The 27817-nt window shown below is 41.4% G+C and overlaps 2 protein-coding genes across 3 annotated transcripts in view; both read right to left on the bottom strand.

Moving 5' to 3' along the window:
• LOC142370785 (NLR family CARD domain-containing protein 3-like) overlaps positions 1-27817 on the bottom strand; it is a 390613-nt gene that overhangs the window by 123269 nt on the left and 239527 nt on the right. The gene's annotated exons all lie outside the window — the stretch shown is intronic.
• On the bottom strand, positions 3955-27500 carry spns1 (SPNS lysolipid transporter 1, lysophospholipid). Of its 2 annotated transcripts, none has more exons than XM_075453278.1 (13): positions 27275-27500; positions 15901-16110; positions 14798-14863; positions 14467-14603; positions 13017-13168; positions 8664-8730; positions 8444-8586; positions 7739-7891; positions 7440-7629; positions 7283-7348; positions 7106-7204; positions 5066-5234; positions 3955-4991 (listed from the first exon to the last, which is right to left on the bottom strand). In XM_075453278.1, exons 2-13 carry the CDS (start codon positions 16100-16102, stop codon positions 4918-4920), a joined length of 1518 nt encoding a protein of 505 aa, XP_075309393.1. In that variant the 5' UTR covers positions 16103-16110; positions 27275-27500; the 3' UTR covers positions 3955-4917. The 2 variants fall into 2 exon arrangements, with proteins under 2 accessions (XP_075309393.1, XP_075309394.1); XM_075453279.1 differs by having other exon boundaries at positions 3955-4988.

Here is a 27817-nt window from a genome sequence, read left to right as displayed (position 1 = left end):
TGAGTCCATTTTTACCAAAGGTGCTGCTCAGGGATGCGTCCTGGGCCCACTCCCTTTGTTCTAAGCGTCTCCGCTGCACATAAACCTTTGTGCTGGTGATACCGTTTCCTCACCTAATCAAGCTGTAACAGTTCTGCTCATAAACCTGTGAAACTAGCTCGTGGTGTGGAACGAATAAAGTCTCATGATAATCAATAAATCTAATTTCCCCCATCACAGAAACACTGAAGCATTGTGTGCTGCTCAGAGTTTCAACTGTGAGGAGAATACTAAGAGGGACGGTTATTAAACGGTTTCCAATGAATTTCTGTTTCTAAACATTTCCTGGAAGTTCTGCTGAGGTCGCTGTGGCAGTCGGAACCGGCCCAAAAACAAAGGGCCAAGTCTACGTCCCGTCTGGAATACATCCCAAAGGCCACAACCGTATGAAACAGCTGAAAACTAATAGAAAAAGGTCTCTAAAAGATCATCCAAAACCAATCTAAACCAGTTTAGAACAGAGTTCTGAACAAAGTCCAAAACCAGTTAAAATATGCTCTGAAAGATGGTCCAAAACTGTTTAAATCAGCCCAAAAAAAAAAGTTCCAAAGACACCTGAAATCCAATTTGAATAAGTCCTGAACCAAGTTTAAAATCAAAGCCTTCATCCTGTTGGAACACATTCCCAAATCTAAACTAAGTCTGAATGCTTAAAGGGATACAAGGTAGTTTAGCGGCAGTATAGCGATCTCTATTGGTCAAACTAAAATTCTACACTGTCGTAAAAATCCCCACCTGTACACACCCACTAACTAACCATCGTGGCGAATGCTGCCGTTGTGTTATTTAGTCAGTGCAGTTAGGTCATCTGATTCACAAGTGTAGACTGCCCACGTAAGATACTATAATCAGAGATTTTCTGTAGAGAGAACTCAAGATAATATGCTATAATCCTGTTGCTGGAGGAAGTGGCCGGGGACAGGGACGTCTGGGTTTCTCTGCTCAGGCTGCTGTCCCCGCGACCCGATCCCCGGACAAGCGGCACATAATGGATGCATGGATGGACTGTTGCTGATCTTGAATGGGATTCTTCCCTCATCATGGTGTATTCGTGGAGTGATTCATTTGTATTAGCAGACACTTACAAAAGTTACATCTTAGACAGATGCGCGCAGGCACTACCAACACACGCCGCAATAAACGCAGGCTAGCTCTACACTATTCCGATTACAATCATAATCCGAACAAATGAATCCATTTTCATGTGTAGATAACAATTCTTGTTCGGATCAAAACGCTATTCTTATTCTAATCAGGTCAGTCCGTGTATTTCTGAAGCTAGGCTACGTCTCGAACTCAGGAGGAATTAGAGCACCATCATCACCTGTCTCTTCACGATCTAAAACCCAGGTCACTATGGTAGATGAACAAGATCACGCTTGGAGAAATTTCACAAAGATGGGAAGTGCCAACATCGAACGTTTCATATTCAGTCTGTGAAAGTCAGAATATGAAACGCTTGGTGTTGGCTCTTCAACGCAAGCGAACACATAGCTACAACTACAGCTAGCATACAGTACCTAGCTAAGTGCCGTAAACACAAACGACTCTTCTCGCGCATCACGACACTTCAGAAGCGGGTCGCTCCTGCCGAAGTTACATATGGGATTTTCAGCATACAGACCCCTGTTGGGAGCGAGACAGGCTTCATTCGCTTACTATTGACTTGTTTAACCTTTGTTAAACTCCTGAAGGCTATAATTTTAGGTGAAAATGCTACCTAGTTCCCCTTTAAAACTGGGCTGAAAGATCGACCTAAACCATCCAAAAACCAGTTCAGTCCAAAGTCCGCCTCCAGTTTGGATGACCAACCCAAACCAGTCTGAAACCTCATCTGAAGACAAATTCAAAACTGATGCAAAAACAGTTTAAAATGTCTGAAGACAGGAAAAAGAATCACCCCAAGAAGACTAAATCAGTTGAAAACCGATTCAGTTCGACCTGAAATACAGCCCAGATCCAAGCCTGAGACCAAGTTGAAAACCAGTCCAAAACAAAAATCCAAAAACTAGTTTAAAAACTAGTCTGAAACCACATTGAAACTAACACAAACCCAGTTACGGACTGCTAATCCAAAGCAAATCTCAAATGGCCTGGAACTGGGTTGAGTCCATCTTTACCAAAGGTGCTGCTCAGGGATGCGTCCTGGGCCCACTCCCTTTGTTCTAAGCGTCTCCGCTGCACATAAACCTTCATGCTGGTGATACCGTTTCCTCACCGAATCAAGCTGTAACAGTTCTGCTCATAACCTGTGAAACTAGCTCGTGGTGTGGAACGAATAAAGCAGTTCGGCGGTTACCTTTTCTCACAGCGAGGATCGATGTGTGAGGAGTCGGGTGGAGGCGACAGCAGTGAGTTCAGGAAGAGACTCAAGTTTGATGATTTCACTTCATCCTGAAACTCTTGGTTGCCCTAAATTTAGAGATTTATGGTTCGGTCCCACGATTCAATCGAAAGCAGCAAAAACCTGTGAACATTCACCCGTTTTCATGTTGAACTTGAAGTGATTTAATGTCCAGTTTTACACCCAACAATGATGAGGTAGCTGTAGATAAATAAGGACATAAAAGTCAGACTAATACAGAGATAATAAAAGTAATAAACTGCAGCAAAAGCAGGAAAATCTTTGGCTTGTCTGATAAATCGTGGACAGATTTAACGACACAAAGACTTTATAAGAGAAAAGTTAGATTAAAAAAAACAATACTTTTAAAGAAATAATCCATCAGAGGTTAAACGAAGCTCATGAACTCATTTAATCTTTGTGCTTTAAATCGATGATAAAAGTCAGATTAATAGAATCAGTCTCTGTTTAAACCTGAAGCAGTTTCTGACATCACAACCACTTTGGACCAATCACAGCCCAACAGGCGACTCCATCTAAACTCATTAAAACAACATGAAAAACTCACCTTTTCACTGAAAAAAAATAATAAATTCTGTATCTAATTATGTTTATTCATTTAGTTTGTGAACCAAAACAATGATAAAGTTTAACTTTTAATGTTTAAGATTTAATTTTAATAAAGAAATAAATATTAAAAGTTTGTTGTTATTACTTTAACATTATTTTAACTTTATAAATGATTAATTTCTTTATATTAATCAGGAAATATTAATAAAGTGCAATAATATATATTAGTAATAAATAGATAATTAGAATCTATCATGTGTATCAATTAAAAGTTAAAACATTTTAGCATAATTTCCATCCACTAAAGTCGGCTCAGAACCAGCAGGGAAACCCAGCCCCCCCTCTCTCCAGCTCCTCCTGGAGGATCCCGAGGTGTTCCCAGGTCAGATGGGATATATAATCCCTCCAGAGAGTTCTGGTTCTGACCCGGGGCCTCCTCCGTCTGTCCAACTCCAACTCACCATCCCTGAGAACCAGATCTAGAGATACTGAAGCTCCTCCCCCCGAGGCAAAGACTCCTCCCCCTGAGGCAGAGACTCCTCCCCCTGAGGCAGAGACTCCTCCCCCGACCCGGAGGTTCAGAACCGTGGCCTCAGATCTGGAGGAGCTGACTTTCATCCCGGCTGCTTCACACTCAGCTGTGAACTAAAGGTCCTGAAGAAGCCAACAGAACCACATCATCTGCAAAGAGCAGAGCTGGAACCTCGAGGTTCCCAAACCAGACCAGGAGGGGCAGCCCTGGTGGAGTCCAACATGCTCCGTAAACCAGCTTCTGATCATAAATATTTCATGTATTATAATTATTTTTGTACAATTCATTAATTATAAATAAATAAATAAATAAAACTTTAAACCAGGAGTAAACGTAGTAAAATAAAAGTAAAATCTAAATATTATATGATGACATTCAGCCTCTGATCATCAGTTAGAAACCAGTTTTCTGTCCTCGAGCAGCAGAATTTAATCTCATTTAATTCAGAAAGAACAAACACGGAAACATCTGACAAGTTAAATCTCATTTAATAGTAAACAAAAAAAATAAGCTAAAATAATCTGAGGTTTACATTCATTTAGAAGTGTTTTTTTTCTTTTTAAATAAGAACCGTCGCTGACATGAAACCTCCTTCAGGTCAATAAAAACACTTCCAGAGAGTTTGTCCTGAAAATAAATGGCGTCCTGCTCCTCAAGAAGCTTAAAAAACGAGGGGGGACACAAACTCCTGCGGCGGCGAAGCTTCACAAAGGTTCACGAAAGTTCCCGAAGCTTCACGAAAGTTCCCGAAGCTTCCCAAAGCTTCCCAAAGGTTCACGAAAGTTCCCGAAGCTTCCCGAAGCTTCCCAAAGGTTCACGAAAGTTCCCGAAGCTTCCCGAAGCTTCCCAAAGGTTCACAAAAGTTCCCAAAGCTTCCCAAAGGTTCACGAAAGTTCCCGAAGCTTCCCAAAGCTTCCCAAAGGTTCACGAAAGTTCCCGAAGCTTCACGAAAGTTCCCGAAGCTTCACGAAGCTTCACGAAAGTTCCCGAAGCTTCACGAAGCTTCACGAAAGTTCCCGAAGCTTCACGAAGGTTCACGAAGTTTCGCGAAGTTTCACGAAGGTCCACGAAGGTTCACGAAACTTCCCGGAGGTTCCTGAAGCTTCACGCAGGTCCACGAAGGTCAACGAAACTTCCCGAAGGTTCCTGAAGCTCCCCGATGGTTATGAGGCATCTGTGTCCTTATTAAAATGAGCTTACACATACAAATACTGGGTTATTAAAGTGATTAATAAAGATTCTCCAGGGTAAAAAAAACTTGGCGCAAACTTCCTGCGAGCGGCTGATCACAGGCGGTGACATCATCAGGTGTTTCATGGAGTTATTAAAGCAAGGGGGATAAAAAGTGTGAAAGGAAAGCGTCTCTGCGCCGCAGGTCGTCCTCACAGGTGAGATAAGCCGGCCGCGGGTTCCTGAGGTCAGGGGTCAGAGGTCAGATCAGAACGCTGGACACCGGCACCCGGGTGGACCGCCCACTTTTTGGTACCACGATCGGCTCGTCATCTGCTAACAGAACCACAGTTTAAGTTAGCCGGGAAGGTGGTCACGTGACCAACCAAACCACTGCGGGTGCGTCTCACCTGTAGCAACGTAGTTCTCGGCCCGATTGCGATCCGTTTCGATGAAGAGGGCTGTGGCGAGGAAGAAAGCTCCGCCCACAACGGCCACGAAGGAGCAGAGCAGCAGAGAGAGCTGCAGGGAGCGAAACTGCCAGAGGAAAGAGTCGGTTTTCCTCAGGGAGTCGGACACCTGAGGAGGAAGAAGAGATTCAGATAAAGCTCAGGCACAGCCTTCAGTTATCAGGCCCCTCTCTGAGGAACCAGCTGCCAGTTTGGGAGGCAGAGCCTTCAGTTATCAGGCCCCTCTCTGTGGAACCAGCTGCCAGTTTGGGAGGCAGAGCCTTCAGTTATCAGGCCCCTCTCTGTGGAACCAGCTGCCAGTTTGGGAGGCTGAGCCTTCAGTTATCAGGCCCCTCTCTGTGGAACCAGCTGCCAGTTTGGGAGGCACAGCCTTCAGTTATCAGGCCCCTCTCTGTGGAAGGAGCTGCCAGTTTGGGAGGCAGAGCCTTCAGTTATCAGGCCCCTCTCTGTGGAACCAGCTGCCAGTTTGGGGGGCAGAGCCTTCAGTTATCAGGCCCCTCTCTGTGGAACCAGCTGCCAGTTTGGGGGGCAGAGCCTTCAGTTATCAGGCCCCTCTCTGTGGAACCAGCTGCCAGTTTGGGAGGCAGAGCCTTCAGTTATCAGGCCCCTCTCTGTGGAACCAGCTGCCAGTTTGGGGGGCAGAGCCTTCAGTTATCAGGCCCCTCTCTGTGGAACCAGCTGCCAGTTTGGGAGGCGGAGCCTTCAGTTATCAGGCCCCTCTCAGTGGAACCAGCTGCCAGTTTGGGAGGCGGAGCCTTCAGTTATCAGGCCCCTCTCTGTGGAACCAGCTGCCAGTTTGGGAGGCAGAGCCTTCAGTTATCAGGCCCCTCTCTGTGGAACCAGCTGCCAGTTTGGGAGGCAGAGCCTTCAGTTATCAGGCCCCTCTCTGTGGAACCAGCTGCCAGTTTGGGAGGCAGAGCCTTCAGTTATCAGGCCCCTCTCTGTGGAACCAGCTGCCAGTTTGGGAGGCAGAGCCTTCAGTTATCAGGCCCCTCTCTGTGGAACCAGCTGCCAGTTTGGGAGGCAGAGCCTTCAGTTATCAGGCCCCTCTCTGTGGAACCAGCTGCCAGTTTGGGAGGCAGAGCCTTCAGTTATCAGGCCCCTCTGTGTGGAACCAGCTGCCAGTTTGGGAGACAGAGCCTTCCGTTATCAGGCCCCTCTCTGTGGATCCAGCTGCCAGTTTGGGAGGCTGAGCCTTCAGTTATCAGGCCCCTCTCTGTGGAACCAGCTGCCAGTTTGGGAGGCAGAGCCTTCAGTTATCAGGCCCCTCTCTGTGGAACCAGCTGCCAGTTTGGGAGGCAGAGCCTTCAGTTATCAGGCCCCTCTCTGTGGAACCAGCTGCCAGTTTGGGGGGCAGAGCCTTCAGTTATCAGGCCCCTCTCTACCTTTAAGATCAGGCTTACAACTTTCCTTTCTGATAAAGCTTATAGTTAGGAATGGCTCAGCTGACCCTGAAACATCTCATAGTTCTGCTGCTATAGGCCCAGCCTGCTGGGGGAGCTCCCATGATGCACCTCTCCATGTACATATGACATCATTGTTGTCATTAACTTGTGTTTCTCTCTCTCAGCAGGTGTCTCTGGCCTGGTGTTACGCTGCTTGTTGTCCCCTCTTTCCTGTCCTCTCAGCCCCAGCTGGGCCAGGCAGATGGTTCCTGGTTCTGGTTCTGATGGAGGTTTCTTCATGTTCAAAGGTCTAAACGAAGCGTTATCGTCCTTTTTAACTGTTTTAACAGTTATCTGACCTGATTTCAATGTGAGGATGATGAAACATCTTAAAATCAAAGCAACATTTGCTGATAAAATATTTTACTTTAGTCCTTAAACATGTTAATAAGATGTTCTGACCGGTTCCTGAGGTCTTATAAGTAGAGCTTAAAGATATCCGTGGAGGAAAGAAACCTTCAACAGCTGCTAAATTCTTCTTGTTTTGGGGGATTATTCAGTCTGTTTTAGGTCAGCTCAGAGCTGTGGGACCTACCACCCCGATCAGGTACGGACTTCCTGCGTCTCCCAGCAGGTGCGAGATGACGATCTGCAGAGCCTCAGCCGTGGAGCGCCGCGTCGGAACGACCACGTACTGAGAAACAGAGTGATGTCATGAGAACAGGCGACGGCACAGCCGATACGAAGGAACAGATTTAGTTTGGTGTCTCACCAGCAGGATGTCGGCCACGATGGCCCAGTTCATGGAGAGGAACGTCTCCCCGAGGAAGATGAAGACCTGAGGACGGAGAACACCGTTAGGATCCAGCTGGTTGGACTTAAAGAGGCGTCAGCTGGTCCGCAGCGAGGAGGCGGGGCTTAGAACTCACGTATGTGGCGATGGTGCTGGCCTGAGCGAAGATGATGGCGAGGTACAGGAACGGCGCGGACAGCATCAGGCCGGCGGCGCACACCAGAGGGTCGGCTCTGGGCGTCTTCTTCCTCAGCTGCCGGCTCACCTGCACGCCACTGGCCACGCCCAGCACGCCCGTGACGCAGGTGATGATCCCGAAAATCAGGCTGCGGTGGGAGAAAACGCAGAAATCAGTTTCCGGACTCGTGTAGCGGCGTGTAGCGGCGTGTAGCGGCGTGTAGCGGCGTGTAGCGGCGCCTGGAAGGCGGGGATCACCTGTCTGATGAGGCGCAGTGAGCCTCCGTGCAGGGCGCCTTTTCTCCCGTGAAAACGCCGGCTCTGTAGAGGAAGGTCGGAGCCCAGAGCGCCAGAGAGCCCGTCACAAACGCCACCGCCGTGAAGCCGAACGTGGACAGCACGAAGCTGCGGCTGCAGAGGAGGCGGACACATCAGCAGCAGCTGCTGGCAGACGCTAACAGATGCTAACAGATGCTTACAGACCCTAAAAGATGCTAACGGACGCTAACAGAAGCTAACAGATGCTAACAGGCTAACAGACCAGGTGAGACTCGCTAACAGATGTCAACAGATGCTAACAGATGCTAACAGACCAGATGAGACTCGCTAACAGATGCTAACACATGCTAACAGACACTAACAGACCAGGTGAGACTCGCTAACAGATGTTAACAGACGCTAACAGATGCTAACAGACCAGGTGAGACTCGCTAACAGACACTAACAGATGCTAACACACGCTAACACATGCTAACTGATGCTAACAGACCAGGTGAGTCTCGCTAACAGATGCTAACAGACACTAACAGACGCTAACAGACCAGGTGAGACTCGCTAACAGACGCTAACAGACCAGGTGAGACTCGCTAACAGACGCTAAAAGATGCTAACAGACGCTAACACACACTAACAGATGCTAACACACGCTAACAGATGCTAACAGACCAGGTGAGACCTGCTTACTTCTTGCTCAGCGCATGCACGTCCATCAGCCAGCTGGTCTGGTGCAGGTGGTGCTCGGGCCGGGCCTCCACCGCCCCTCGCTTCGGCTCCTGGACCACCAGCAGCAGCAGCACCACGGCCACCACCCCCAGCCCCGGCGTCACCTGGAGGAGGACAAAACAGCGGTGAGGACAAACGCCACCGTACGTGTGACGGAAGTCAGAACAAAGTCCGAACTCACCCGCAGAGCCCAGTGCCAGTCCTTCGTCAGGTTGCTGACCTGAGAGCCCACGATGTAGCCGAGGCCGCTGGGGGGGCAAACAGAAAGACGGTGAACACACGTTCAGGATGAGTTCATCCTGATCAGGAACCCGACTAAATCAAGTAAACACCTGGAACAGGACGGAAATCACCTCAAACTGGGAGGATTTAAACATTTAAACTAGGGCTGGGCAACGATTAAAATGTTTAATCTAATTAATCACATGATTTCCCTGATTAATCACGATTAATCGCATTTGTACGCAGAATCCAAAAATGAATCCTAAAGTATCCATCCATCCATCATCTTCCGCTGGTCCGGGGATCGGGTCGCGGGGGCAGCAGCTTCAGCAGAGAAGCCCAGACGTCCCTGTCCCCGGCCACTTCCTCCAGCTCTTCTAGGGGGACCCCGAGGCGTTCCCAGGCCAGCCGAGAGACAAAGTCTCTCCAACGTGTCCTGGGTCTTCCCCGGGGCCTCCTCCCAGTGGGACGGGCCCGGAACACCTCACCGGGGAGGCGTCCAGGAGGCATCCTAACCAGATGCCCGAGCCACCTCATCTGACTCCTCTGGATGCGGAGGAGCAGCGGTTCTACTCTGAGCCCCTCCTCCCGGATGACCGAGCTTCTCACCCTATCTCTAAGGGAGAGCCCAGACACCCTGCGGAGGAAACTCATTTCGGCCGCTTGTATTCGCGATCTCGTTCTTTCGGTCACTACCCACAGCTCGGGACCATAGGTGAGGGTAGGAACATAGACTGACCGGTAAATCGAGAGCTTCGCCTTCTGGCTCAGCTCCTTCTTCACCACGACGGGCCGGTGCAGAGCCCGCATCACTGCAGACGCCGCACCGATCCGTCTGTCAATCTCCTGCTCCATTCGTCCCCCACTCGTGAACAAGACCCCGAGATACTTGAACTCCTCCACTTGGGGAAGGATCTCATTCCCGACCCGGAGAGGGCATTCCACCCTTTTCCGGCCGAGGACCATGGCCTCGGATTTGGAGGTGCTGATCCAAAAGTAGTGTATAGCTTTTAGCATTTAGTTTTATTTTAAATGTGCTGCCATATGAATGAAAGTGCCATAACATTTGTTGTGCAAACACACTTTTAACATCAGCATCTTTCTGTAGTTTTTATGTAGAAGCCTCGCTCCACTGTCTGTTTCCTTGAATGACTTGCTGCTATCAGTTGTGTGTTTTGCCTTTAAGTGATATTTTAGACTGGAACTACTACGCTGAGAAGACAATTCAACTTGGCAGTAAATGCAGGAGTTTTTTTTAATTTATTTTGAAATACGTGCTTTTATGTTGAAACCAGTAAAACAGGAAGTAGCGCCGGTTAGCTCCATGAGCTTCACATCTGTAGCGATGATGTTAGCTGCTAGTTTATCTTTATTTTATTCCTTCATGCCTCGTGGTATTTTCTGTAACTGTGTGAATGTGATGCATTCAGCAGACTTTTACAATAATAAAACCTGCGTTAATGCGCGATAAAATATTTACAGACGTTAAATAATTAACGAGTTAACTCGCCCAGCCCTAAAATTTACGTGTTTTTAGTCATCTGTTAAAGGTGTAAAAGATTCATTATAATGACTAAATCGCCGCGTTTTCTCTGTAAATCTCTTATTTAATCCGTCCACCAGAGTAACTTGTTAATTATTTTAATTTTATTATTTATTAAATAATTATTTAATAAATGTTAAAAGTTTTCAAGAAAAAGTACCAAAAAGGCCAAAAATCTGCAGAAGATTCCACATCTGCGCATCCTGAAAGTCTCAAACATTCTGAAAGGAGCTGAACTTTCAGTCATCTTTGGGTAAATGTACTGAGAATAATCTAAATATTCTCATCAGCTTGAATGTTTTGAATTTAACGGAAGCTAACGGCTAAATAGAAAACACCAGGAGAAACACTACGGTCAGAAACCTGAGAAGAGAACCCAGCTGAAGGTAAGTGGAGGAAAACAAAGCTTCAGATTCACTATGAGCTGCACAAACAAAGCCTGCATAGTTATAACAATGAGCTGTGCAAGGCCAGGCAGCTGCATTTATCTGAAATGATTAATAAGAATGTCAACAATTCTCCAACTCACAAATCCTCCTAAACAGTCAAACCCAGACCTCCTCTCCACTGAGAAATGCAACGAATTTTAGCCAAAAATAAATAAATAAATAAATAAAAACAATAAGACAAAACATTAAACTAATCTGTGTCTAAAACCTGGAAATAACTCTGACGTTATGTCACAATTTAATATTGTCGATTTAAAAATCCTAACTCAGAGATACTCATTGCGCGGCTCCTCGAGTTTTAATTGGCGGCTCGCACTCGCATAGTAGCTTATAACAATATGGTAACAATAACAATACATTTTTTTCAAATAACACACAGTGAATACTGCACAGTATTAAGTATTTTTATTAAGTATTAATTAAGGCTTAATGGTGTTTCCTAAAGGGGGAACTGTTAAACCTGGCAACGCAGCCCGCTTAAACCGCAGAGCACGCTAGCTCCTTTAGCCAGCGCGAGATGCAGGCACAATGGATCGGTTTTTAACTAAAAAAGGGCAAAAACCAGCACAAAAACCATGCTCATCCTGAATGTCTCACTATGATTACAACAACAAACTACAAATACAACATGAAGAAAGTCGAGCACATGCACGCCAGCTTCAGCTCATCCCAGTATTAAAGTAAATGTGGTTTGAATTGAACATGTATTGGCTGTTGTTTCTTTTTTTGTGGGATGTTTTATATGTAGAAATGCATATTTGCAAAAGGGGACTTTAGTATGTTGTTGTAAAAGTGGCTCTAACCTTGATTTTGATGCCAATGTGGCTCTGGTGAAAAAAATAGTGAGTATCACTGATTTAGAGGAAACAGTTCGGCATCTGAAATCAACAACTTGTTCTCTGGACATAATACCATCCGACTTTTTAAAAACTGTTTTTACCTCAGTACAAAGTGATCTCCTACGAATAGTTAACAGCTCACTGGCATCAGGTATTTTTCCCAAGTCACTAAAGACAGCTGCCATTAAGCCACTCCTAAAGAAGAGAACTCTAGACGCCTCTATGATGAACAACTACAGACCTGTCTCTAACCTCTCTTTTATATCTAAGATTATTGAGAAAGTTGTATTTAACCAGCTCAACGACTTTCTGAATGAAAGTGGAAGTCTTGATAACTTTCAATCAGGCTTCAGACGTCATCACAGCACTGAAACAGCTCTGGTCAAAGTGTTAAACGACATTAGGTTGAATACTGATTCTGGTAATGTTTCAGTCCTGGTTCTGTTGGACCTCAGCGCTGCGTTTGATACTGTAGATCACAGAATCCTGTTGCACAGGCTGGAAAACTGGGTTGGACTTTCTGGAGCGGTCCTTAACTGGTTCAGGTCCTACTTAGAAGGCCGGAGTTATCTTGTTACAGTTGGCAGCTATGAATCTGAGCGAGTGGCCATGACTTGTGGAGTCCCCCAGGGGTCAATTCTTGGACCTCTTCTGTTTAACTTGTATATGCTCCCTTTGGGTCAGATATTGCAGAACTTTAACATCAATTATCACAGTTATGCACACGATACACAACTTTATGTGTCTCTGTCACCATGGCGACTGCAGCCCAGCAGACGTACTGTGTCAGTGTCTGGAGGAGTGTCTATGCATGAAATCTGCACGATATTTTTTAATTTATCTGGACTGTTGCTTGTTTTTAATCATTTTATTTGTTTAAATTTTATTTCTCCTGTAAAATGAGGGAATTTAATCCCCAATTTCAGCTCATTTTAATAAGATCAGCACAAAATAAGGCAGCATATATAAAACAGGAAGTGAGTCATCTAAAGATGAAATGATTCATCAAATCTTGGACAGAAATAATGAATCACTGCTTTCATCTTCGGTTTTTAGCGCGAATATCTGGGACAAAATAGAAAAAGGACAAACGTTTGAAGTTTTAGTGACAAATCTGTGTTTCAAATCTTAAGTTTATGTTTCATAAAGTGATTCAGGTCCTTTTTCAACAAAAGGAAAAAAATATATATTAAAATAGACTTTATTCCACCCTTTAAAGTCATTAAATGAGCCACAAATGTGCTATTTATCTTTAAAACCATTGGTTACTTATTGGACGACTAAACCATTAAAAAAAACAAAACAATTAATAAATAAATAAAAACAGCTGTGAGGTTATGTGACCATAAAACATATAAGGTTCTGTCTAAACACCAGACCAGCGAATACTGTGTTTTAGTTTTGAATAATTTGATCCTGACTGAGCTGAAAATAAAACCTAATGAAGAGCAAGTATCTTTAATAACCAGAGTGTTCGTTACCTGCCGACTGGAATGGCAAAATAAAAGATGGACAGCATGTTGGTCCTCTTCCCTTTGACGTAGAGGTCGGCGATGATGGTGGGAGCGTTGGTGGAGTAGCTGGCCTCCCCGACTCCGACCAGACCTCGAGTCAGCAGCAGGGCCCAGAAATGCTGCAGCCAGACAAAGAGAGATTCAACAACTTCACAAAACAAGTTTATATTCAGACTTTAAAAAAACAAACAAAATAACCAACGAAAAACAAAATGTCCACCAAATAACGACCAATTAACCACACATAATTACCACCAAAAACAAAAAACCAAAATGACCAAAAACTAAACAAAATGACCCCCAAAAACAAACAAAATAGCCACAAAAAAACACCAAAAAACCCACTAAAAACCAAACAAAATGACCATCAATCTCCCAAAAACTCAACAAAAGCAGCGACTCATACGAGAAGCAAAGAACTGAATAATGAGGAAAAAAAGGACTTTTTTTTCCTCATCAAAAACATGTAGTTTCAGTCCAACTTTTCAAGCTTCCTGTCCACTTTTTTTTTTAATACTCTTTTTATTGGTTTTTCAGTTATAAGTGTACAAACATTAGAAAAACAAAACTGACAACAAAACATACAAAAAAAACAAACAAAGATCCCACCCCAAACTAACACGAGCGCTGCAATATGTATCTCTACATATATATAAAAGATATATATCCCCGCTTACACATACATACAGGTACAAAATCAGCAAGATGACAGGACGCAGGTAAGTGAATTGCGTGTTTGAAATAAACAAAAAGAAACAAAGTGAAAAGCAGTCAGCCCTCCTCTTCCAGGGACAGATCAGTTAAAGTTTCTGTAAGAAGGAATTCGATGGTTCCCAGATCCTCCAACACTGTCTGATTTATGGTTAAAGTCATGAGTCAACTTCTCAAGAGGAATAAGAAATCTGTGGTGACCACATGTCGACGGTAGGGACCCGGGGAGTTGACCACCTCAGCAAAATACATTTTTTAGCCAGAAATAAAAGAATTATCAACAAAGACTTGGTATCTGTGTCAATCCTGTCCACTTTTAATACGGAGACAGAAGAAGACAGACGAGGGCCAACTGGTCACATGACGTCAACGACAGGAAGGACTGAGACACATCCAGCTTTACACCAAACATCTGCGCATCTTCAGCCGAGGGTCACAGCCGTTATTCTAGTTTATTTTCAGGATTTATGCAAAGAAAACTCAAACCCCAGAAGGTGCTGCAGCTTTGTCTTACCCTGCTTATCAGCGCAAAATAAAAAAAACGCATCACATCTACAGCGATTCTGTAAAGAAAAGCTCAAAACAGCCCGAGAGGAGCTGCAGGTTAGAGTTCAGTTTCAGAGTTTCAGAGGCTGACGGACGCTGAGCTACAGGAACCTCAGAGGTGTTAAGGAACGCTGGGAATATGAGACCAAGCATCACTCACCTCTTTGGGCGTGTAGGAGCTGGCGAGCGTCACCAGGGACCAGAAGCCGATGCCCACGCTCATGATGTACTTCCTGTTGTAGCGGTCGCCCATGTATCCGAAGAAGGGAGCCAGGAACATGTAGCTGCAGATAAACACTGTGGAGAGACCAATGAAACCAGAGACCAGTTCAAACAAACCAGCAGAGACGGCTCTGAACTCAGGATCCTGCAGCCGGCTGTTCAACACATTCTGGATCAGATTCTGGACCAGGTTCTGGATCAGGTTCTGGATCAGGTTCTGGATCAGGTTCTGGATCAGGTTCTGGACCAGGTTCTGGATCAGGTCTCACCTGTTTGCAGCAAACCGGACTTTCCATCGTCAATCCCAAAGTAGTGTTCGATGTCGGGGAGGACTCCTGGTGGAGCAACAGGAGGCATGAAGAACTGTTACCGAGCTAAAGCCTAAACATCTCAGCTCTGAAGCACTGAATCTGCTTAAAGGGACAGTTCGCCTCTTCTGACATGAAGCTGTGTAACATCCCATATCAGCAACATCATTTCTGAACATCTTCTTACCCCCTGCTGCGTCCTGTGAGCAGAGTTCCAGCCTCGTTTTGGTGCTGATGAAGGTAGTCCGGCTAGTTGGCTGGGGTTTCAAAAATAAAGCGTTTTGCTTCTCAAAACAATATGTGTTCAACAGAGTAATACATTTGCATCACAAAATCGTTCTCCAGGAAAAAGTCAGACCTCACAATCTCTTGGCCCTATTTTCAAACCTGGCTAGTGCCATGTATAAAATATATTTTATATATTTTATAAAAATATTATATTTTTATCATTTATTTTAATATATTAAAATATATTATTTTAAAATATTATTATAATGAAATATCATCATGATAAATATAATTATTATTTTATTATTATTAAATAATAATTTATTATATATATTATTTATTAAATTATTAAAAATATTAAACAATAAATAAACCATAAATAATTTATTAAATAATAAATTAAATTCGTATCACTGCGTGCTGTGCAGACTGAGCAGTCCCCTGCTTCCGAGCAGCAAACAGCGTAACAGGCGCGGCTGTCGGCAGGCGGCAGCAGGCAGTGATACGAAGGGAGAGAAAATAGGGCCAAGAGATTGTGAGGTCTGACTTTTTCCTGGAGAACCATTTTGTGATGCAAATGTATTACTCTGTTGAACGCATATTGTTCTGAGAAGCAAAACGCTTTATTTTTTAAACCCCAGCCAACTAGCCGGACTACCTTCATCAACACCAAAACGAGGCTGGAACTCTGCTCACAGGACGCAGCAGGGGGTAAGAAGATGTTCAGAAATGATGCTGCTGATATGGGATGTTACACAGCTTCATGTCAGAAGAGGCGAACTGTCCCTTTAAAGAGGCGAACTGTCCCTTTAATGTTAGTCTTTTATGGAACGTACCTGCCACGGTGAAGCGGTCCATGTAGTTGAGCAGGTTGATGTAGCAGAGGATGAAGACGGTCAGCAGCGCTCGGACCTCGGACACCCCGCTGGCCGGCTCCTCCTCCCGGGCCGCCGGGCCGCCCTGATCCTCCGGACCCTCCGCCTCGCTGTCCGAGGAGAAGAACGGCGCCGAGTCGGACGCCTGCTCGCCCAGAGACATGGCTGCCGCTGAGGAAGAAGGTCAGTCCGTCATCATCGTGTAAATGTCAGTTTAGATCAGTTTACTGTGCGACACAGAGGAGCCGAATGATAACATATAATCCTGTCTGTCCTCTGCGGTTCCTCCTCCTCCCACAGCCGAGTTTACACCTGAAAATGAGCTCAGAGCCTGAAAAGGATCAGCTTCAGCTGAGCTCAGCGGATCAGACGAAGAACCAGCACAAGAAAACACAAGAGGAAGAAGAGGCAGCGAAAGGAGAAGCCGGGACACATGACAGAGTGAAACCACGAACATGTGACCAGGACATGCAGGAGGAGGAGGAGGAGCTTTGCTGCCTCACAGAGCAGCAAACACACATCTGTGTGATTAAATTAAGACGGCCTATCTATCCACTGAACTTCATACAAACAAAGAAACAGACTAAACTACTGAACTTTGGGCTTCTACAAGCTAGAAGAGTGATTGCACTTCATTGGAAGAATATAGAGGCTCCTTCCATGAAACGGTGGATAAAAGAACTTTCAGAGTGCATTGGTCTAACAGGGATGGGCAACTGGCGGCCCGGGGGCCGCATACGGCCCTCATCCTCACTCAGTACGGCCCGCAAATAGATCAATAATAATTTAATAATTAAATAAATAAATAAAATAAAGTGTAATTATACTGTTGACCGATAGAGGGCGCGCCATACGCAAACAATAGCGGGCCCGGGCCGCTTTCCGCAACAGCGAATAGGAAAGTCAAGAGCCATGGCCACCAGCAGCGGCTAAAAGAGAAAAGTTGACCGAGAAAATCACATTTTTCAGCCAAAATGGGAAGAAGAGTATATCTTTACCGAATTCAAAGGAAAACCAATGGAAAACAGATATAAATTCATATAAAATGTGTTCTTATTGAGAATCGTTTGTAGCGTCTTTCATATCCAATTATTCGAAGTGCGCGGTCATGTGGCCCTCCAATGATAGTGCTGAAAAAATGTTGGCCCTCTTTATCATGGAAGTTGCCCCTCCCTGATCTAGAAAGACTAACATATGTTGCTTATAAGGGAAAACTGAAAGAGTTTGTTCATCTTTGGGAACCATACATGAGCATTATAGAATCTGGAATGTAATGTAATGTATTTAGTTATTTATGTTTGTTTATTTACTTATTTATTTTAAGGGAGATCGTTATTACATTAAAATGTGTCTGTATTTCAGTTTAGAATTTTGTACTTTGAGTTATTGATGTTAGGACTGTGGAAGTTTAGGTATGTGTGTGCGTGCGTATGTGTGTGTGAGTGTTGTAGTCACAGTTCAAGTGTTCTATAAAGTAATAAAACCCAATAAAGATATTTGAAATTAAGACGGCCTGATACCAAACCTTTTTATGGGCAGAAAACAAGCAGAAATCAACAGTCACATGCTCGGAATTATTGACATTAGCTGCTTATCAGCTCTGAGAGTCAATAATTCCTTGTATTAGAATGATATGAACTGGATCAATGAGTACGAACAGAGTACAATGCAGGGGCCAGGCGGCCCCGGGGCCCCATGGGAAGCCGCTGTTTGTAGTTTTACTTCTAAAGTCACAACATAAAGCAAAACTAACTCATAACTGCAACAACAGAGAAAAATCCCCCAAAAGACACAAAACAGGCCGTAAAAAAAGACAGAAAACGACCATGAGACAGAAAAAGAGTGAGAAATAACTGCAGAGAAAGAGTGAGAAATAACTGCAGAAAGAGTGATAAATAACTGCAGATAAAGAGTGATAAATAACTGCAGATAAAGAGTGATAAATAACTGCAGAGAAAGAGTGAGAAATAACTGCTGAGAAAGAGTGAGAAATAACTGCAGATAAAGAGTGAGAAATAACTGCAGAAAGAGTGAGAAATAACTGCAGATAAAGAGTGATAAATAACTGCAGATAAAGAGTGATAAATAACTGCAGAGAAAGAGTGAGAAATAACTGCTGAGAAAGAGTGAGAAATAACTGCAGATAAAGAGTGATAAATAACTGCTGAGAAAGAGTGAGAAATAACTGCAGAAAGAGTGAGAAATAACTGCAGAGAAAGAGTGAGAAATAACTGCAGATAAAGAGTGAGAAATAACTGCTGAGAAAGAGTGATAAATAACTGCTGAGAGAGTGATAAATAACTACAGAAAGAGTGATAAATAACTGCTGAGAAAGAGTGAGAAATAACTGCAGAGAAAGAGTGAGAAATAACTGCAGAAAGAGTGAGAAATAACTGCAGAAAAAGAGTGATAAATAACTACAGACAGAGTGATAAAAAACTGCAGAGAAAGAGTGAGAAATAACTGCAGAGAAAGAGTGAGAAATAACTACAGAAAGAGTGAGAAATAACTGCAGAAAGAGTGATAAATAACTGCAGAGAAAGAGTGATAAAAAACTGCAGAGAAAGAGTGAGAAATAACTACAGAAAGAGTGAGAAATAACTACAGAAAGAGTGAGAAATAACTACAGAAAGAGTGAGAAATAACTGCAGAAAGAGTGATAAATAACTGCAGAGAAAGAGTGATAAATAACTGCAGAGAAAGAGTGATAAATAACTACAGAAAGAGTGATAAATAACTGCAGAGAAAGAGTGAGAAATAACTGCAGAAAGAGTGATAAATAACTGCAGAAAGAGTGATAAATAACTGCAGAGAAAGAGTAAGAAATAACTGCAGAAAGAGTGATAAATAACTGCAGAAAGAGTGAGAAATAACTGCAGAGAAAGAGTGAGAAATAACTGCAGAGAAAGAGTGATAAATAACTGCAGAAAGAGTGAGAAATAACTGCAGAAAGAGTGAGAAATAACTGCAGAAAAAGTGAGAAATAACTGCAGAAAGAGTGAGAAATAACTGCAGAGAAAGAGTGAGAAATAACTGCAGAAAGAGTGAGAAATAACTGCAGAAAGAGTGATAAATAACTGCAGAGAAAGAGTGAGAAATAACTGCAGAGAAAGAGTGAGAAATAACTGCAGAAAGAGTGATAAATAACTGCAGAAAGAGTGAGAAATAACTGCAGAAAGAGTGATAAAAAACTGCAGAGAAAGAGTGAGAAATAACTGCAGAAAGAGTGATAAATAACTGCAGAGAAAGAGTGATAAATAACTGCAGAGAAAGAGTGAGAAATAACTGCAGAAAGAGTGATAAATAACTGCAGAGAAAGAGTGAGAAATAACTGCAGAGAAAGAGTGAGAAATAACTGCAGAAAGAGTGATAAATAACTGCAGAGAAAGAGTGAGAAATAACTGCAGAGAAAGAGTGAGAACTGCAGAAAAAGAGTGAGAAATAACTGCAGAAAGAGTGATAAATAACTGCAGAGAAAGAGTGATAAATAACTGCAGACAGAGTGATAAAAAACTGCAGAGAAAGAGTGAGAAATAACTGCAGAGAAAGAGTGAGAAATAACTGCAGAGAAAGAGTGAGAAATAACTGCAGAGAAAGAGTGAGAAATAACTGCAGAAAGAGTGAGAAATAACTGCAGAAAGAGTGATAAATAACTGCAGAAAGAGTGATAAATAACTGCAGAAAGAGTGATAAATAACTGCAGAAAGAGTGATAAATAACTGCAGAGAAAGAGTGATAAATAACTGCAGAAAGAGTGATAAATAACTGCAGAGAAAGAGTGAGAAATAACTGCAGAAAGAGTGAGAAATAACTGCAGAAAGAGTGATAAATAACTGCAGAAAGAGTGAGAAATAACTGCAGAAAGAGTGAGAAATAACTGCAGAGAAAGAGTGAGAAATAACTGCAGAAAGAGTGAGAAATAACTGCAGAAAGAGTGAGAAATAACTGCAGAGAAAGAGTGAGAAATAACTGCAGAAAGAGTGAGAAATAACTGCAGAAATAGTGAGAAATAACTGCAGAGAAAGAGTGAGAAATAACTGCAGAGAAAGAGTGAGAAATAACTGCAGAAAGAGTGAGAAATAACTGCAGAGAAAGAGAGAAATAACTGCAGAAAGAGTGAGAAATAACTGCAGAAAGAGTGAGAAATAACTGCAGAGAAAGAGTGAGAAATAACTGCAGAGAAAGAGTGAGAAATAACTGCAGAAAGAGTGAGAAATAACTGCAGAGAAAGAGTGAGAAATAACTGCAGAAAGAGTGAGAAATAACTGCAGAGAAAGAGTGAGAAATAACTGCAGAGAAAGAGTGAGAAATAACTGCAGAAAGAGTGAGAAATAACTGCAGAAAGAGTGAGAAATAACTGCAGAAAGAGTGAGAAATAACTGCAGAGAAAGAGTGAGAAATAACTGCAGAAAGAGTGAGAAATAACTGCAGAAAGAGTGAGAAATAACTGCAGAGAAAGAGTGATAAATAACTGCAGAAAGAGTGATAAATAACTGCAGAAAGAGTGAGAAATAACTGCAGAGAAAGAGTGAGAAATAACTGCAGAGAAAGAGTGATAAATAACTGCAGAAAGAGTGATAAATAACTGCAGAGAAAGAGTGAGAAATAACTGCAGAGAAAGAGTGAGAAATAACTGCAGAGAAAGAGTGATAAATAACTGCAGAAAGAGTGAGAAATAACTGCAGAGAAAGAGTGAGAAATAACTGCAGAAAGAGTGATAAATAACTGCAGAAAGAGTGATAAATAACTGCAGAGAAAGAGTGATAAATAACTGCAGAGAAAGAGTGAGAAATAACTGCAGAAAGAGTGAGAAATAACTGCAGAGAAAGAGTGAGAAATAACTGCAGAGTGATAAATAACTGCAGAAAGAGTGATAAATAACTGCAGAGAAAGAGTGAGAAATAACTGCAGAAAGAGTGAGAAATAACTGCAGAAAGAGTGAGAAATAACTGCAGAGAAAGAGTGATAAATAACTGCAGAAAGAGTGAGAAATAACTGCAGAGAAAGAGTGAGAAATAACTGCAGAGAAAGAGTGAGAAATAACTGCAGAAAGAGTGATAAATAACTGCAGAAAGAGTGATAAATAACTGCAGAGAAAGAGTGAGAAATAACTGCAGAGAAAGAGTGATAAATAACTGCAGAAAGAGTGAGAAATAACTGCAGAGAAAGAGTGAGAAATAACTGCAGAGAAAGAGTGAGAAATAACTGCAGAAAGAGTGATAAATAACTGCAGAAAGAGTGATAAATAACTGCAGAGAAAGAGTGATAAATAACTGCAGAGAAAGAGTGATAAATAACTGCAGAAAGAGTGATAAATAACTGCAGAGAAAGAGTGAGAAATAACTGCAGAGTGATAAATAACTGCAGAAAGAGTGATAAATAACTGCAGAGAAAGAGTGATAAATAACTGCAGAGAAAGAGTGATAAATAACTGCAGAAAGAGTGAGAAATAACTGCAGAAAGAGTGATAAATAACTGCAGAAAGAGTGAGAAATAACTGCAGAGAAAGAGTGAGAAATAACTGCAGAAAGAGTGATAAATAACTGGAGAAAGAGTGATAAATAACTGCAGAAAGAGTGAGAAATAACTGCAGAAAGAGTGAGAAATAACTGCAGAAAGAGTGATAAATAACTGCAGAAAGAGTGATAAATAACTGCAGAAAGAGTGATAAATAACTGCAGAAAGAGTGATAAATAACTGCAGAAAGAGTGATAAATAACTGCAGAGAAAGAGTGATAAATAACTGCAGAAAGAGTGATAAATAACTGCAGAGAAAGAGTAAGAAATAACTGCAGAAAGAGTGATAAATAACTGCAGAAAGAGTGAGAAATAACTGCAGAAAGAGTGAGAAATAACTGCAGAAAGAGTGAGAAATAACTGCAGAAAGAGTGATAAATAACTGCAGAGAAAGAGTGAGAAATAACTGCAGAGAAAGAGTGAGAAATAACTGCAGAAAGAGTGAGAAATAACTGCAGAAAGAGTGAGAAATAACTGCAGAGAAAGAGTGATAAATAACTGCAGAAAGAGTGAGAAATAACTGCAGAGAAAGAGTGAGAAATAACTGCAGAAAGAGTGATAAATAACTGTAGAAAGAGTGATAAATAACTGCAGAGAAAGAGTGAGAAATAACTGCAGAGAGAGTGAGAAATAACTGCAGAAAGAGTGAGAAATAACTGCAGAAAGAGTGAGAAATAACTGCAGAAAGAGTGAGAAATAACTGCAGAGAAAGAGTGATAAATAACTGCAGAAAGAGTGAGAAATAACTGCAGAAAGAGTGAGAAATAACTGCAGAGAAAGAGTGATAAATAACTGCAGAGAAAGAGTGATAAATAACTGCAGAGAAAGACTGAGAAATAACTGCAGAAAGAGTGAGAAATAACTGCAGAAAGACTGAGAAATAACTGCAGAAAGAGTGAGAAATAACTGCAGAAAGAGTGAGAAATAACTGCAGAAAGAGTGATAAATAACTGCAGAGAAAGAGTGAGAAATAACTGCAGAAAGAGTGAGAAATAACTGCAGAAAGAGTGAGAAATAACTGCAGAAAGAGTGAGAAATAACTGCAGAGAAAGAGTGAGAAATAACTGCAGAGAAAGAGTGAGAAATAACTGCAGAAAGAGTGAGAAATAACTGCAGAAAGAGTGAGAAATGACTGCAGAAAGAGTGAGAAATAACTGCAGAGAAAGAGTGATAAATAACTGCAGAGAAAGAGTGAGAAATAACTGCAGAAAGAGTGAGAAATAACTGCAGAAAGAGTGAGAAATAACTGCAGAGAAAGAGTGATAAATAACTGCAGAAAGAGTGAGAAATAACTGCAGAGAAAGAGTGAGAAATAACTGCAGAGAAAGAGTGAGAAATAACTGCAGAGAAAGAGTGAGAAATAACTGCAGAAAGAGTGATAAATAACTGCAGAAAGAGTGATAAATAACTGCAGAGAAAGAGTGATAAATAACTGCAGAGAAAGAGTGATAAATAACTGCAGAAAGAGTGAGAAATAACTGCAGAGAAAGAGTGAGAAATAACTGCAGAAAGAGTGAGAAATAACTGCAGAAAGAGTGATAAATAACTGCAGAGAAAGAGTGATAAATAACTGCAGAGAAAGAGTGAGAAATAACTGCAGAGAAAGAGTGATAAATAACTGCAGAAAGAGTGAGAAATAACTGCAGAAAGAGTGAGAAATAACTGCAGAAAGAGTGAGAAATAACTGCAGAAAGAGTGAGAAATAACTGCAGAAAGAGTGAGAAATAACTGCAGAGAAAGAGTGAGAAATAACTGCAGAAAGAGTGATAAATAACTGCAGAGAAAGAGTGAGAAATAGCTGCAGAGAAAGAGTGAGAAATAACTGCAGAAAGAGTGAGAAATAACTGCAGAAAGAGTGAGAAATAACTGCAGAGAAAGAGTGATAAATAACTGCAGAGAAAGAGTGAGAAATAACTGCAGAGAAAGAGTGATAAATAACTGCAGAGAAAGAGTGATAAATAACTGCAGAGAAAGAGTGAGAAATAACTGCAGAGAAAGAGTGAGAAATAACTGCAGAAAGAGTGATAAATAACTGCAGAAAGAGTGAGAAATAACTGCAGAAAGAGTGAGAAATAACTGCAGAAAGAGTGAGAAATAACTGCAGAAAGAGTGAGAAATAACTGCAGAAAGAGTGAGAAATAACTGCAGAGAAAGAGTGAGAAATAACTGCAGAAAGAGTGATAAATAACTGCAGAGAAAGAGTGAGAAATAGCTGCAGAGAAAGAGTGAGAAATAACTGCAGAAAGAGTGAGAAATAACTGCAGAAAGAGTGAGAAATAACTGCAGAGAAAGAGTGATAAATAACTGCAGAGAAAGAGTGAGAAATAACTGCAGAGAAAGAGTGAGAAATAACTGCAGAGAAAGAGTGAGAAATAACTGCAGAAAGAGTGAGAAATAACTGCAGAAAGAGTGAGAAATAACTGCAGAGAAAGAGTGATAAATAACTGCAGAAAGAGTGAGAAATAACTGCAGAGAAAGAGTGAGAAATAACTGCAGAGAAAGAGTGAGAAATAACTGCAGAGAAAGAGTGAGAAATAACTGCAGAAAGAGTGATAAATAACTGCAGAAAGAGTGATAAATAACTGCAGAGAAAGAGTGATAAATAACTGCAGAAAGAGTGAGAAATAACTGCAGAGAAAGAGTGAGAAATAACTGCAGAGAAAGAGTGATAAATAACTGCAGAAAGAGTGATAAATAACTGCAGAGAAAGAGTGATAAATAACTGCAGAGAAAGAGTGATAAATAACTGCAGAGAAAGAGTGATAAATAACTGCAGAAAGAGTGAGAAATAACTGCAGAGAAAGAGTGAGAAATAACTGCAGAAAGAGTGATAAATAACTGCAGAAAGAGTGATAAATAACTGCAGAAAGAGTGAGAAATAACTGCAGAGAAAGAGTGAGAAATAACTGCAGAGAAAGAGTGAGAAATAACTGCAGAAAGAGTGAGAAATAACTGCAGAAAGAGTGAGAAATAACTGCAGAAAGAGTGAGAAATAACTGCAGAAAGAGTGAGAAATAACTGCAGAGAAAGAGTGATAAATAACTGCAGAAAGAGTGATAAATAACTGCAGAGAAAGAGTGAGAAATAGCTGCAGAGAAAGAGTGATAAATAACTGCAGAAAGAGTGAGAAATAACTGCAGAAAGAGTGAGAAATAACTGCAGAGAAAGAGTGAGAAATAACTGCAGAGAAAGAGTGAGAAATAACTGCAGAGAAAGAGTGAGAAATAACTGCAGAGAAAGAGTGAGAAATAACTGCAGAAAGAGTGAGAAATAACTGCAGAGAAAGAGTGAGAAATAACTGCAGAGAAAGAGTGAGAAATAACTGCAGAAAGAGTGAGAAATAACTGCAGAGAAAGAGTGAGAAATAACTGCAGAAAGAGTGATAAATAACTGCAGAGAAAGAGTGATAAATAACTGCAGAGAAAGAGTGATAAATAACTGCAGAGAAAGAGTGATAAATAACTGCAGAAAGAGTGATAAATAACTGCAGAAAGAGTGATAAATAACTGCAGAAAGAGTGATAAATAACTGCAGAGAAAGAGTGATAAATAACTGCAGAGAAAGAGTGATAAATAACTGCAGAGAAAGAGTGATAAATAACTGCAGAAAGAGTGATAAATAACTGCAGAAAGAGTGATAAATAACTGCAGAAAGAGTGATAAATAACTGCAGAAAGAGTGATAAATAACTGCAGAAAGAGTGATAAATAACTGCAGAGAAAGAGTGATAAATAACTGCAGAAAGAGTGATAAATAACTGCAGAGAAAGAGTGATAAATAACTGCAGAAAGAGTGATAAATAACTGCAGAAAGAGTGATAAATAACTGCAGAGAAAGAGTGATAAATAACTGCAGAAAGAGTGATAAATAACTGCAGAAAGAGTGATAAATAACTGCAGAGAAAGAGTGATAAATAACTGCAGAGAAAGAGTGATAAATAACTGCAGAAAGAGTGATAAATAACTGCAGAGAAAGAGTGATAAATAACTGCAGAAAGAGTGATAAATAACTGCAGAAAGAGTGATAAATAACTGCAGAGAAAGAGTGATAAATAACTGCAGAAAGAGTGATAAATAACTGCAGAAAGAGTGATAAATAACTGCAGAAAGAGTGATAAATAACTGCAGAAAGAGTGATAAATAACTGCAGAGAAAGAGTGATAAATAACTGCAGAGAAAGAGTGATAAATAACTGCAGAAAGAGTGATAAATAACTGCAGAAAGAGTGATAAATAACTGCAGAGAAAGACACAAAACAGCAATAAAAAGATGCAAAATGCCACAGAAACGAATCAAAAAGAAAAACACAAAATAACTAAAAACTGCATAAAGACGGAACATTAAAATGAGACAAAACACGACAACAAAGAGAAAATGTGCACGAGACAACGTATGAATTCAGGATCTTGATGTTTGACTTGTTGAATGTTCAAAGGAAAACTGTAACAGTTTAATATTTGTGTCACTTCCTCGTCCAATTCCTGATTTACTGAGTTTTCAGGTGGAAAAAGGACGCGACCGTTTTTTAAACCATCTATAAAATACATTTCTTATAAAAATAATCATCCTGATTATTTAATTATTTTTTAATCTATTTATTTATAACCTCTTATTACTCAGATTTAGCACTAAAATGCTCACACAGAGATTTCACATGTAAAAAGGTGAATATTTTCCCAGGAAAGATGGAGATGAAACGAGTTCAAAACTTCTACATTTCAAGCTGTTCTGACCTTTGACCCCGCGTCAAACCATCATTGATCATAGATCGATGATCAGATCCTCAGAAGTCCCACAGCAGCTCCGTCCCGAGCCTCACGTGGAGAGTGCGCACGAGAAATTAATAAGCTACCGCTGTTAAAAATAACCCGCTGTCTCTATAATTGACGCCACACCAGACTCTGTTCGCAATTCTTACCATTTTATGTAATTCGCTTCGCAACAAACGTAAAATTTGCTTGTAAATATTTATACAAGACTGGAGGCCTTTTAAAGGGTCTTCTGATAAATTCGGCAAATATGTTATGCAACTAAAAATGTATATGAAGCGAAGAATCATTGGAAAAATCTGTATTACAAACCGCTGCATCTCCAGAAGGTACGCAGCACCAGACTCCGTTCAGAAATCATACAATTTAATGTAATTTGCTTCGCAACAAACGTAACGTTGCTTTAAAACAATTGGGAAATGACTTGAAGCCTTTTAGGGGTCTTTTTTTATAAATTCGTCAAATACCTTTTGCAACTAAAATGCACATGAAGCGAAAAATCACTGGAAAAACTGTTTTACAAACCACTTTAGACGGAACGCCACACCTGGGCATGTTCGGAATTCTCACAATTTTAGATAGTTTGCTTTGTAACAAACGTAAAGTTGCTTTTAAAAGGTTAATAAATTATTTGCAGCCGTTTTCAGTTTAATCTGATCATTTCGGCAAACATGTTATGCAACTAAAATCTACATGAAGCATACAATCGCTGGAACAAAAATGGTATTAAACATTAAACAAAATGGTAAACATAGTTCGGAATGGCGGTAGTTTAACTCCTTGATCGCAATCAAAAGGTTCCTCCGACATGTGACTGGATAATACCGGACAGCCTCGTTTTAACGGAGGACGTAAACAAAGGCAGTAAACGGTAAATGTGCAATTATTTCAATGGAGTTTGGCGTGCAATAACAAAAAGACGGCGGAATCCACAAATCCTCGGCTGTAAACTCTGACTTCATATTAATTCTAAAGCAACAAAGATGTTTTACTCGTTCATCCAGTGAAGAGGAGCTCAGTTAATCTTGGGTAACAGTCTGTTGTTGTTTACCTGCGAGGATGAATCAGGGATGACGCTTCTTTCCTCCTTCCTTCCCGTTCAAACGCTCAAAATTCAAAGTTTAAAAACCTTATTCAAAATCCATGTTGTTGCTTTGCAGTTAAAACTTCACCAGAGAACCCGGTGAGCCGGAATTTCTGTTTAAAAGCCTAAAAGTTTACCGCCGGACACTTCTGAGATGACACTTCTGCACCGCCGCCATGACACTTCTGACCCAACTTCCGGTCCGCCGCTCACATGACCCGCTTATCACGTCACGTGACAAAAATCGGTTCATGATTTACAAGGATTTTTCCACAGATGTTTCAGGTTGGATAAGATAATGTTCCCCAAAACCTTTGAAAAAATATCCAGAAAATATTCCCAGTTTTTTAAAAACATGGACGCTTGTGCCTTCTTTCACCCAATACGAGTGTCACCGTTATAGATTTGGGGCGTCTTTAACGTTCCATAAAATCTATAAAGTACAGATTTATTAAAAAAAAATACACGTGCAGAAGAAGATTGTGTTGTTTACAATTCAAGAACTTTTAA

This window comes from Odontesthes bonariensis, chromosome 21 (genome assembly GCF_027942865.1).
Source record: "Odontesthes bonariensis isolate fOdoBon6 chromosome 21, fOdoBon6.hap1, whole genome shotgun sequence".
Lineage (NCBI taxonomy): Eukaryota > Metazoa > Chordata > Actinopteri > Atheriniformes > Atherinopsidae > Odontesthes > Odontesthes bonariensis.
The sequence above is the reverse complement of the archived record's forward strand: the minus strand, read 5'-3'. Positions and strand labels throughout refer to the sequence as shown.

Coding starts and splice junctions, on each gene's coding strand:
- spns1 (XM_075453278.1), bottom strand. CDS start 16,102: ATGTCTCTGGGCGAGCAGGCGTCCGACTCGGCGCCGTTCTTCTCCTCG. Junction 14,604..14,797: donor GTCCGGTTTGCTGCAAACAG/GTGAGACCTGAT, acceptor GTCTCTCCACAG/TGTTTATCTGCAGCTACATG. Junction 4,992..5,065: donor CGAGAACTACGTTGCTACAG/GTGAGACGCACC, acceptor TGGTTCTGTTAG/CAGATGACGAGCCGATCGTG.